Here is a 12952-nt window from a genome sequence, read left to right as displayed (position 1 = left end):
TGTCATGTGCAACATCTACGATAGTTGTGGTAATATAGATCCACACAAACAAATGTTTACAACATTAACGTACGTAACAAATGTTATATTTGGGATAACACTTTCTAGAGTACAGATTCTTGTACTTGTTGGGTTGAGTCCCGTCCGGGATTCGAACCCACACCTGCCAGGGTGAGGCACCTAATCGCCAGCACACAAAGTCAGCGATCTAACCCACTCAGCCACCGAGGCTTCTACTAAATGAAAGTCCTTAACTGGTAGTCTAGATCACGTACTTTGAGTACCCCCCTGACAAGTGTCAATTGACAATTGTGTATTCATAACATTAACTTCAGTGGGTGATACTAGATTGATCATTATTATCCCTTGCAAAGGCTTGGTGACCGACCCATTAACAATGACATCGCCTACCTACTACAAATTCAATTTTGATAAAACCATGAATGGGAATTACATACATTAGTTGTATGTCAGATATAAATACCTAATCGAGAGACTGATGGCATGTTTAAAAACGTGTGATATGGTGAATGTATAGATTGGAATAAATTCCCTTAATATTTTCATATACTTTGATGCATGTACACGCGACTGTCAAGAAATCAGGTGAGCGAGGCAACGTCACGTGACACACCCGAACACAACAACCAGGAAGTGAGACGCGGGCAGACAGCCGATTCACAGTGGTCTGGTTATTGAGGTATGTGACGCATTTATGTAGCGTTGTACAAACATATGTAGATTACTTTTTGTAATAGTACCTTGTTTTGATTAAGTAGGGATTTTATTTTTATTTTGGAAAGGGGTTTGTCGCTTTCATTTTCCTACATATCTATATTAGTATGTGTATATGAAAGGACAGGGGTTTCACTTTTGTACTGAAAGCAGACTTGGTATCGACATCTCCTAGCCTAACAAGTCAAATAGGATTGCACCTATATATTTCTGTATCATGTCAGTTAGCAGCTGAAGTCTCATCGCTGGAAAAGGCTTCCCACTCTCTGCGTGTTGCTGTATTAGTGTGATCAACATTATTAAACGTGGAGCTAGGCAGACTGGGACAGTCGATCAAGGCTTCGTGACGATATGCAAAGTTTGTACCGGGGCTATGTCCCTTTGAACAACGAGCCACAAATATGGTTATTCGCTTGTGTCGGTTAGGGGCGAGGGTTGTGAGCTGTTTGTAGCATGCTTGTTTGTGCATGCGTGTGCCTGTGTGCGTGTGTGCCAGTGTGCGTGCGTGATTAAGTAAGTTAGCTATCGTGAATTTCACTTTGTGATTATGTTATATTTAACATTCATGTATGCACATGTTTCGCGCTCAGTATTCACTACTTGCATTGAATACACCCGGAACTTGTCTATGATTACTTTATGAGTAGCTGCCACCAGAGGTAACAATATGGGTGGGAATGATATACTATATATCCATAATGAAACTGTATGTGCTATATTATATATACACATATACGTTAAACGGAAGTGACACGATCAACGATCAAGTGAAAGGTGAATAAAACATAAATATTTTCAAACTACCCTGATGCTGGTTGATGTTTTCAAGTAGAAGTTTTTACAATAAAAAGGTGACATGGTAAACACATTTTTATGGATAACAACTTTAATACTGTAAAAAGCGACGTTTTGGTATAGATCCTTATACCGTTGTCAAGCAAGACTGAATGAGGACTGACTGACTGATATAGAAGATTTAACGTGCGCTTTCCGACTAGTATTGTAGCGTATTTCGCACACGGGCCTGGCCAGACCATTTAGTGTATTCCGAAAAGGGTGAAAGTGGTGTGTGCAACCCAGGAGGGGGCTTTTAGGGGTTGCTTATATTGAATTTTTGGAATTTTTAAATTTGGAATAAATGCCGAGGTGAGGTGGGTGTTTGTATGTTTATTGGATTTTGGATTGGTAGATTAATTAGTTTTTAGATGCGCTTAATTAGGTCTGTTTTGATTAGGAATACGCCTAGGGCCTTGAAGTTTTCTAGTTTATTTTGAGGGTTTAGTATTTCATCTAGAGTAGGAACCTTATTTAGATTGAGTGTGGTTTGTAGTGTGGTTCTGTGTGTTTGGTAGTGGGTGCAGTGGATGAGTGCGTGTGTCTATTTTGGGTATTTTGAGTTTAGGGGTGAAGATATTTGATTTTTTACAGTTTTGTTTAAGATTTTGAGTTTGATGTTCATTGAGGTAGTTAGTTATTCTTTGGGATATTGGGGTGAGTAAGGGGTGTTTGCGAGCTAGAGCTTGGTTTCTTGGGCTAATGTTTTGGTTAATTAAGTTTTGGATGAGAGGGTTTGTTTGGGACGCGGCCCAGAAATTAAGACTTAGATGTTCCCTGCGTAGATTTAGTGGCATTTCCCCTGTAAGTGCCTGAAGTGAGGTGTAGGAGGTGCCATGTTGGGTGTGCATGTAATTAGTTTAAGGGCTTGGTATTGTATTCAAGATTTTTAGATAGAGAGTTGTTTAGGGTATTGTATATGGCGCAGCCGTAGTCTAGTTTTGATCTAATTAGTGCTGTATAGAGTGAGAGGAGGGTATCTTTGGAGGCTCCCCAGTTAGAGCCGGTGAGACATCTTAGTGTGTTAAGGTCTTTGCTGCATCTAGTTTTTAGGTTTTGGACGTGAGCCTCCCAGGTGAGGTGTTGATCGAAAATGAGTCCTAAGAATTTGGTTTGTTTTTGGAATTTGATTGTTTGGTTGTTTAGTTGGAGGATTGGGAAGGCAGGTTTCATGTTTTTATGTTTGAATACTACTCTTGTTGTTTTATCTGAGTTAAGGGAGAAGCCCCATTTGTCCTGCCCATGGTTGTATTTTATTTAGAGATTTTTTAATTAAGTTTTCTGCCATTTTAATGCTTTTAGTGCGGATCCATAGGGCTCCGTCATCCGCGAATTTTGAAGTGTTTAGTTTGGGGATAAGCCCTCGAATAGATCGTTTATCATTATATTGAAGAGGGTTGGGCTGAGGATGCTGCCCTAGGGAGTGCCATTTTCTAGGGGACACTGGTCCGATAGCATATGGTCTATAACCACGGTTATTTTGCGATTGTTTAGGAAATCTTGGATGAAGTTTATTATTTGGCCTTTCAGTCCTATTTTTTTTAGTTTTTGTATTAGCCCGTGGTGCCATACCATATCGAAAGCTTTTGAGAAGTCGAGGAATATGCCTATGGTGTATTGCTTGTTTAGCTGGCCTGTTTTTATATCCTGTTCTAGTCGGGCGAGGTTATCGAGAGTTGATCGGCCAGGAGTGAAGCCGCTTTGGTCGGGGTTTATGATGTTGTTTTGGTCTAGATAGTGCTGTAGCCTATTTTTAGTCATAAGTTCCATTATTTTGCAGAGATTTGAGGTTAGGGAGATGGGCCTATAGGAGTTAGCCTGATCTGCTGGTTTATTTGGTTTAGGTATTGGGATTACTAAGCTTCCTTCCATAGGATGGGACCTGTCCGTTTAGGTAGACTAGGTTGTATAGTTTAAGTAAAGTTTGGAGTAGTTTGGTAGGTAAGTGTTTGATTATTTGGTAAGAGGTGAGGTCTAGGCCAGGGGCTGTTCCTTTTTTCTATTGTTTAGTACGTGATTTAGTTCGTCTATGGTGTAAGGCTGGTTTATTTCTAGGTTGTCTTGTCTGTTTTCTTTGGAGAATTTGGTTTCTTTTTTTAGTTTATCTTGGAATTTCTTACTGAAGTTACTGTTGCTACTAACTTTAGAGAAGTGATTGGCTAGGTTGTTGGCCTTTTGGGTGGGGTTAGTTGAGTTGTTTATATTGGGGCTTTTTTTGTGCCGTTTGATGCCTCTGATGGCATGAATTTTGCGCCACACCTTCCTAGCGTTAGGGACATAGTAATGAGAATATATAGTAGGTGGAGGATTAACAGTAGAGGATTAACAGTAACAACAATTGCATACATGAGTGGGATAACATAGGTAAGTGTAGACAACAAAGGAATGACACTGTCACAACACGATGGACAGAAAACACATAGGTGGAAGCCAATAGGGACACGAAGCCAATAAACAGGAGAAGTGATTATTGCTTGTGGGCGGATGGGATGAAATAGCCTTGATCTTTCTTGATTGATGGCTTGTGGCGGCGAATGTGGATCGGACTGCTTCTGAATTTCATTTACATGTAGATACCTTATTTACCTTCACTGAAGGCTTTACCCCATGATATCAATCACTGGATTGTCTGTTCCAGACTCGCTTATTCACAGACCGCCGTCATATAGATGGGATATTACTGAGTGTGGCGTTTAAAAACACACAGACAAACAAACAGAGAGCGATATTTGAATGCATGAATCTAAACTTACAAGAGTTATCTCCCTTTCAACTTATATACCTTCACTGAAGACTTTACCCCAGTCCTTCGTGTGACGAGGTGTCTTAGTTGTCAGAAATATAAACTCTAACTGTTCATGTTGTATTAAGAAGTTACATCATTGGATGTCGGGGTGGATACATTCATTTACATGTTCTATGAAGGAAAAGCAGTGTTTGTTTCAGACCCTATCCTTTCTTTAGATACAATATACGCATCTATATTTCTTTAAGCCAGATGTTATACTTCAGATGGCGGCCGCCAAGAAACTGACAGACCACCACCTCACCTGTGTCATCTGCACTGAGGTGTTCACAGACCCAGCCACACTTCAGTGTCATCATACATACTGTAAGTCCTGTCTGCTGAAATACACCAAGACACAGCCGGAAGCAGTACAAGCTAAGTCCATTCCATGTCCCTCCTGTAGACAATTGACGAAGTTGACCAACCCTGACAGTCCAGTAGAGGAGTGGGTCAGTCAGCTGAAACCAAGCCACGTCATACAGGGGCTGATGGACGACTTTGGACCAGGGGCAGAAGGTAACTACAGTCCGTTTGACTCAAAATGAGAACGATGAATTGCAAAATAACTCGAAATCCAGAAAAGTGTATGAAACATCAATACGGTACTCGACCATGAATACCCTGTACCCAACAAAATCTGAATTTTGTTTATTTTAAGACCCATGACGGATGAAGTTCTTTAAGAAACTATCATGTAATTTTGTATAGAAATGTGTACATGACACGTAGGGGGGGACAAACCGTGGAAGGCACAGCGCAAGCACGCATGCACTGCACGTTCTGAGGTAGGGGAAATGACAGAACGTTAGAGGGGCCGTCTCATGATAATTTCAGTCGCAATCATCAGACTCGCTCATGCCATAGATATCGTCGTTGGGAAATGCTGGTGCCTGAACCGACTGCCACTATTATAGGTTGGACTGTTGCTGGCCGTGGCCACACAACGCCTCCATGTTTCTACTGTTACTCGACCAAGGGATTCCTTTACGAGTTGTTCAACGTCTCGTAATTTGAACGTTGTGTTCGATCGTCCAACGTCACCCTTGACGACGCCCCATACCAACTTGATTGGATTCAGGTCGCAGTGATAAGGTGGCAGTCGTAAGACAGCGTGACCCGGACCCTTGATGTAACTGTCACCTTTATACACGGGGTCAGGTTTCATAGTTTTGATGATTTCATAGAGCTGTGGTTTCATCGCTCGAGAAGGAAAGGTAATGTTCCTCCGCTGCAGCCAAGTAACCATGTCTCCTTTACGGTTATTAGAGGTTGGAGTCTTGCTTTCTGGATCCTGCACACTATGATACGGTGCAATGTCCATGACAATGAGAGACTTGGTAGGCAAAGCAGGGACTAAGTTATCTTTCACCCACTCCAGAAATACATTGCCGTTCATTTCTGTGTGGTAGTCCCTGTTGTCTTTGGCCTTGGCTCTAAAGACGAGGTCACAGTCTGGGAGAAAACCCTGACTAGCAAAACCAGCATGGAGAACTATGAGTCTTTCACCCTTTCCCATTGGTAACTTTCTACCAGACCCCTTACAGTCACCACTGGGTACCCACTGACTGCTGGCTGTGTGTGACGCATTTACCCATGTCTCATCTAAGAAGACAGGCTCATATCCTTCTTCACGTTTCTGCTTGATGGTACGAAGGTAATGATTTCGGAGACGAACAATGTCAGAGTTATTTTGCAATTCATCGTTCTCATTTGGAGTCAAACGGACTGTAAGTGAAAATATGTTCAATAAGTATAATAGAGATAATGAGGTTTAATCCAATTGCAAAACTGAATTGCATTCCGTTGCATATTTAAGAAATAAACGACTCGTGGTCCATGTTAATCGTATAATAACATACTGCAGGGAGAATAATAAACCATGAGTTGCTTATTTTTTATTTCGTTTATGAGATACCATTTTGTAATCCTTTGATGTCAATAAATTGTTCAAGTTTGAAAAACATTTACCCGTATTTAAATAATCATGACTCCCTGAATTCAATCCGACCTCTTAAATGTCGGACAACTACATTTTATGTCGAGGGAAGTTAAGTTTGGTAATCTCGAAATACTGAGGTCGATTATCTGTTCCTTTCCTCCAAGTACAGATTGTCATATCTCGCCTACTTTTGGGTGTGATCTGTTGGCCATTGCGTCCATCTGCGCTGTCCAGCTACATCTATGGGGATCAACTTCCATCTAAAAATAACGTCATCCAAGTAACGACGTCATCAAGTTTCGAGAGCCTCTTCAATATTTTATCCTTGTTCTTTCCGATTTATCGCGTAGCTATCTTATATTAAACAATAATGAATTGAGTAACATGAATATTTAATAATAAGGTTGTGATATTTTTGTTTGAAAAACGAGAGTATTGTATTTCTTCGATAACATGATAGTTTTCCTTTGAATATAATGATATACATGTACTTTTATCCAGAAAACACAGATTGATGTTTGTCATTACAGCTGCCGATGCAAATGTCTGCAGTGTTTGCAAAACACAAGGGAAGACAACTCCTGCAACATCATGGTGCTCCGTCTGTGACGAGGTCTTCTGTGATGGATGTCTGAAGATGCACAACATCATGCCAATGTCACGTGACCATGAAGTTGTGGATGTGTCTGATGCTACCAAGAGAAAAGCTAGGCATCGCTTTATGTGTAAAACACACAAAGACAAACAGATAGAGTTGTTCTGTAAAGATTGTAAGATGGCCATTTGTCATACATGCTGCAGTATAAAACACAGGAAATGTGACGATATTGATACCTTAGATAATATGACTCCTCTTGTTAGAGAACACCTGTCAAATCAAAACCAAGAACTGAAAATCAAAATGACAACTTCAGAAAATATAACCATCTTAAGGAAATCTCAAATCAAAGAAATACAGACAAATGCGCAAAATATTAAAGATGAAATCAGAAATATACGTCAGAGAGTAGTAGAAGTGATTTTAAGCAAGGAAAAACAACTCCTTGATAAAGTCGACCGATCATCCGAGGAAAAATTACATGAATTACAAGCAGAAATAAAATCCCAGGAGATCGAGCTACAGATGTACCAGCAGCAGTATGAGTTCACAGCCAATGCTGTGACGTCCAACTGTGAGAGGGACATGTATGCTGTCTACGAGTTGGTGGGTGAGGCGTCTACAGACAACAGAGACACGGGCAACAGACCAGCACCAGGAAGGGTTGTATTCACACACGACATGGACAAGCTGAGTAAAGCAGTGGATGACCTACAGCTGGGGGAGGTTGCAGTTGTCCGTGGTGTGAGTGACCGCCAGTCTACCCCTGTTCTACATCACACCATTGACTGTACGGCGGACGGGGATAAGAAGGATACTCATTTGTATGACGTCACAGTGTTGACTGTTGATGCTATAACAGTAACAGTAGTTGCAGATCACTATAACAAGAGCCTCAAAACATATCACACATCAGACCCAAACACGCTAGGCAACCTACTGCTTTCTAATGGGCCTTGGCAAATAGCAAAGTTAAGTGAGAGTCAGATAGCTGTCAGTGTTCCATCGAGTAAGGAGATAGTTACAGTGAATGTTACCCCAGATCCTGTATTGCTGTCAACAATCAAGACAAGCAAGACGTACTACGCTCTGTCCTCTCTGAGTCCTTCACAGCTGGCGGCGGGTACATATAACCAGCCTGACTCTGTGGACATACTGGACATGGCAGGGGGGATACTGAAGTCTATCAACACCAGTGTCATAAGGAGTCCAGACTATATCCATGTCACCAGTAATAACAACTTGATAGTCGGTGAAAGACGAGTTACCTCCCTTGTATGTGTGACCAGTGAAGGAAAAGTTGTTTTCACCTACACTCCCGCGGGAGTCAGGGCTTTGACAGAGTCTCGGGGTATCACAACAACCAGCACGGGAGATATCCTGCTTGTAGACTATAAGTCCAACAAGGTGATTCAGCTGACAGAGTCGGGGCAGTTTGTCAGAGATGTCCTCACACAACAGGATGGTGTGGAATATCCCCGTGGTATCTGTCTTGATGGGGACGGGTTTCTGTATGTTACATGTCGCCGATTTGTCAGCGTATTCAAATTTAAAAAACTGTGAAGTGAGACATGTCTACATATGTACATAGTTAAGAACATGAGACAATTCCTCCTTTACGGCAATTTCCGATCTTGTTCATTGCTTTCAACAGTAATTCACATAGTTAAGATATTACATCCACTATTGGAACGGAATGTCACAGAGAGAAGGCCTATCTCATGGCAGTACCTGAGATCACGTGACCTGAGTCCGCTCTACTCAAACAGGTGATGTTATTTACTGTTGTATAATATATGTTTGAGGTGTGTAGTTGGTCAGTCCCCAGGTCTCTTAAAATATTTAATCTTGATTCAATCCCTTCGTGTGTGCTGATACATGTGTTAGTCGTTGCTCTAATGTTTTATTTGACCTTCTCGTCAGAAATATCCAGCAATTCATAACGTAAGCGTACTACCAGGAAACTGTGATGTTTATGTTTGATCACATGAAATATATAATACTTAACAATACTATGTCTACTACAGCAACTTGTCACGGTTCCCTGAGAGTTTGAAATTAATTTCTTACCGCTTTCGATTCGTCATAAGGGAGATAATAAGTAGCGGATGCCTTCAGAACTGTTGAAGTACTATTAAGTTCGATCACTATTATCGACAGATTCTAAGTATAACGGACGCGCTAGTGATTGAAGTGGCCGTATAAGATCACAATACCAACACTGATCAACCATAAAAAAACTCCAGCAGGGAAAACATATTACATTACTTTTCTAAAAGTTTCCGCACCGTTTCAGTTTGATTTATGTTCAAGGCAGACGGAGCTTTAACACACATTTAGAAACATTCTCGTATAATCCCTTTACCTCCTCACCAGCTCTGAGCATTATACGCAACACACGTAGTAAAACCATATATTGATAAGGGGTTGCCGAGATATGTATTGCCGATATACTCAAACAATTCAGTCGCAAAATTAGTGATTAGAATACATCACTGAACATCAGTAAATAACTAATTATTGCACTTTTGAGTTAAGGAACGTTACTGAGGAATTTCCTATTACGACACTTTGTCAGTTTTCTATCGCAGTCATTGAAGTCGACGCTTTGTTCCACTTTGGGCTTTCTTCCCATAAAGCTGACACATGGTGACATAACCGAAATACTCTTCAAAGTAGCATTAACACTCAACCTACTATGCAATTTATTAACATTGCAAAGTGTTCACAATGTTTCGACATGTTGGTAAACAGTTGTCAGGATTCCTATTTGTCTAAATCCTTACATTAAACAGGTACAACTCCTAATACTACAGCAACTAAACATATATCTTCTCAACTTGTTTGTTCTCCTTCATTTAGCACTAAGACCCCATGGGGATTCAGGTTTCAGAGGTCCCCAGCAATCTGTGTGTGTAGTAAGAGACGATTTAATGGATCGTGTGGTCGGGCTCGTTGACTTGGATCATTGTGTATCACCGTGCTTGTCGATAGTTGTTGTAATATCAATCACCAGATAGTCTGGTTCCGACTCGTACAGGACGACCTTATGTAGCCGGAATATTGCTTGATACGGCGTTGAACAGCAAAAAACAAACATGGAGGAATTTTATCCAGAAAATGAGTTAAATGGTGGTGATTTGAAGTTTTCTAATGTTTGTAATTAGTTACACTCACATGTAGTTTTGTCACGCGTGTGCATGTTCATGTGTATTGTAGGGTTTATTGTTGGATTTGTATCATGACTGTTGGGATACATAAAAATAAACGTTTCTCGTCCCATTTGTTTCTCAAGTGAGGAGGGAGCTTGGACTTTTTTAACATTGTAAAATGTCATCATGAAGGATTCTTATTTTCTGCCCATCAAGCATACCCACGTGGGCATATGAATTGATTTGAGCTTGTCACAGAGACCAAGAATGTGCTTCCTACATTGTGTCACATCACGACAATGAATCCATGTCGGGATTCGAACCCGGGTCTTCTGTGAGACTTGTGATGCTTTGGCCATTATAATCCTCCAAATCGGGGTAGAGGTTTTAGCTGTGGATAAGAGGAAATGTTTCCTACTGCAACAAGACCAATAAAAAAAATTAAATGCGTTTACAAAAAGCAACAAGTTACATAGCCACACACGTAAGGAATGGATGGTATGTCTCTGGTATATGAAATATTCCACACAAAACCCTCCCTAGTAAGTATCACTTCCTTTAAACATTGTAAAGAGGAATATTGGAAACGATTCAGAACGTTTCATCTCGAGTGAGTGAGGTTTGTTTGAGGGCGCTTTGAACAGAATGTGAGTTATATCACGGCGTGTCAGCTGCATGTGGGTGGTTTCAATGTGTAACACATGAGGTGAAATTCACAAGAACGGGCCGGGTGCTGACAAGCCTAGAAACATAATCACAGCAAATCTGGGATTCGGGCCCACGAGCATAGGTTCCTGTCACATCTAAGGGACGCAACTCTACACATCTAGTTTAGCCTCTTATTCACTTATGTAAATGACCTCACGTCTGATTATTTCTCTTATGTACGAACATCCACGCGCACAGATGTCTCAATAAAACACCTTTACCGTTTTGTTTAACACCTGTCAGCGTTGTCTTCCCTCAAAGAAAGTATTATTTGCTAATTCTCGGAAAGTGAGTCCAGCTTCTTTCACATAAACTACATTTGTTATGGCACTGGTAGTTGAACTGTTAAGAATATCCGCGACCAACGTTCACTTGCTTAACGGTGTGTTTCATGATTTATTACACTTCCAGGTAACAACCTTTGCAGCTTGGGCAAATTGTGTTTGTCGAGTGTACACTGTAACTGTAAAATATGATATAATATATTCTGACGAAAAAGATAAGGGTGCTTCATATAAAGTTCAATAAAAATAAATTCATTCTAAAATTAAATAATGCATCTTTCAATACATATTCATGAAGACATCTCCTCGACTTGACGGTCTTGATTCACAGTTTGCCCGTGCATGTTCAATCACAGCGTGTTTGTTGAATACCTGTTTTGTGAATGTGAACAGCATACAGTGACTGTTCAGCTATAATGTTAGCTCAGTTTCAGTTTTCAGTTTCAGTTTATTCTCAGAAACCACAAAAGGTGGTACAAGAGCATATTACAATAAATAATTATGCATATGTACAAAAAGCAGACAAGATGGCAATTAATAACAACATGTGATTACCTAGAATTTTTAATACTAATGGACATTTTTACAATAAATCTCGATAAATCTTTTAGATCCTGTGTGTTTGTTGTTGATAAGAGTTTAACAAATGTTATAATATTAGGGCATTCAGTATAATATGATGAGAGAAATGTTCGCCTCTTTCTTTTAAAATAATTACATCTGTATAAGAAGTGAAATTCATCAGCAATAGATGGGGAATTACATAATTTACATGTTCTATTTTCCTTTGGAATATTTTTCTATCGGCCAGTCTCATTAGGTAAATTATGATTAGAGGTTCGAAATCGTAGTATTGGAATTGCTATTCGTTTTGGCAATAGAAGATATTTATCGAGAACTGGAGTGTCCTTTAAATGTTTATAGTATAAGCCTTTAGAACTAGAATTAACGTCACTTCTCCATTTCTGGAAAAAATGATCTTTAAGTATTTGCTCTACTTCTGACACTAGCCACTTTGTTGTGCAAATTGACGGATTGCTAAATACATAAGATAATCCAACACTGTCTCACATATCCATAACACATCTAACCCAGGGATTTGTTGATGCAATAGTCTTGTTCCCATTAAATGAAAGATATTGATATACCAGCTGTGAAAGTTTATACACACCAGTTTGATATGTTAATTTGTGCCAGAAAGATATCATTCGTTTACAAATTATTATTCTTAATGGTAGCCTACCTAGTTCGCCATATATCATATAACGAGGAGTTGAATTTCTTAATCCTGTGATAAGTCTGAGGAATTTGAGGTGTATTCTTTCTATAGTTTCTAATTTTTCAAAGCCCCAGATTTCTGAACCATAAGTTAATATTGGTAATACCATCGTATCAAAAGCTGATAATACACAGTCCAAATGTAAATTTAAACTTCTTGATTTTTTAATCAGGCAAAACATTGCTTTCAAAGCATTATCACTGAGGGACTTAAGACTTGATACTAGTTTTCTATTCCTGTGAAGTTGAATTCCTAAATACGTATAAGTGTCGACAATATCTAGAGTTTTAGCAGAATAGTGAAATTTATGTTTCGAATTTTTCGATGGGCCACCCCCGGAAATCACAATTTTTGTTTTATTTATATTTACATGTAATATCCACTCTTCACAATATTCATTAAAAGTGTCCAAGGCTTTCTGTAAACCTTCTGGTGATTCATCAAATAATACAGCATCATCTGCATACAACAGAATTATGAATTGGATCCATACAATTAAGTCTTTATCTTCATCATAGTTGAGATTAACTCCTCCACACCCAGATGAAAGCAAAAAGATTTCCACGTCATTTATGAAAATTGAGAATAATAGAGGGGATAGGTTTTCTCCCTGTCTGACACCTATATTACAAGGA

The 12952-nt window shown here is 39.6% G+C and overlaps 1 protein-coding gene across 1 annotated transcript; it reads left to right on the top strand.

The window, feature by feature from the left end:
• The first annotated feature begins 4575 nt into the window (after positions 1 to 4575).
• On the top strand, positions 4576 to 10107 carry LOC139474228 (uncharacterized). Its single transcript, XM_071257147.1, has 2 exons — positions 4576 to 4873; positions 6827 to 10107. Exons 1-2 carry the CDS (start codon positions 4582 to 4584, stop codon positions 8455 to 8457), a joined length of 1923 nt encoding a protein of 640 aa, XP_071113248.1. The 5' UTR covers positions 4576 to 4581; the 3' UTR covers positions 8458 to 10107.
• Positions 10108 to 12952: the final 2845 nt, after the last annotated feature.

The sequence above is a fragment of the Haliotis cracherodii genome, unplaced genomic scaffold (assembly GCF_022045235.1).
Source record: "Haliotis cracherodii isolate W230 unplaced genomic scaffold, xgHalCrac1.p SCAF_3, whole genome shotgun sequence".
Taxonomy (NCBI): Eukaryota; Metazoa; Mollusca; class Gastropoda; order Lepetellida; family Haliotidae; genus Haliotis; species Haliotis cracherodii.
Note: the sequence above shows the minus strand (reverse complement) of the source record. Positions and strands in the feature narration are given on the sequence as shown.

Bases quoted from the DNA above. Each gene is read 5' to 3' on its own strand.
- LOC139474228 (XM_071257147.1), top strand. From the start codon at position 4,582: ATGGCGGCCGCCAAGAAACTGACAGACCACCACCTCACCTGTGTCATC. The intron at 4,874-6,826 runs GTAACTACAGTC...TTGTCATTACAG, and splicing joins CTTTGGACCAGGGGCAGAAG to CTGCCGATGCAAATGTCTGC.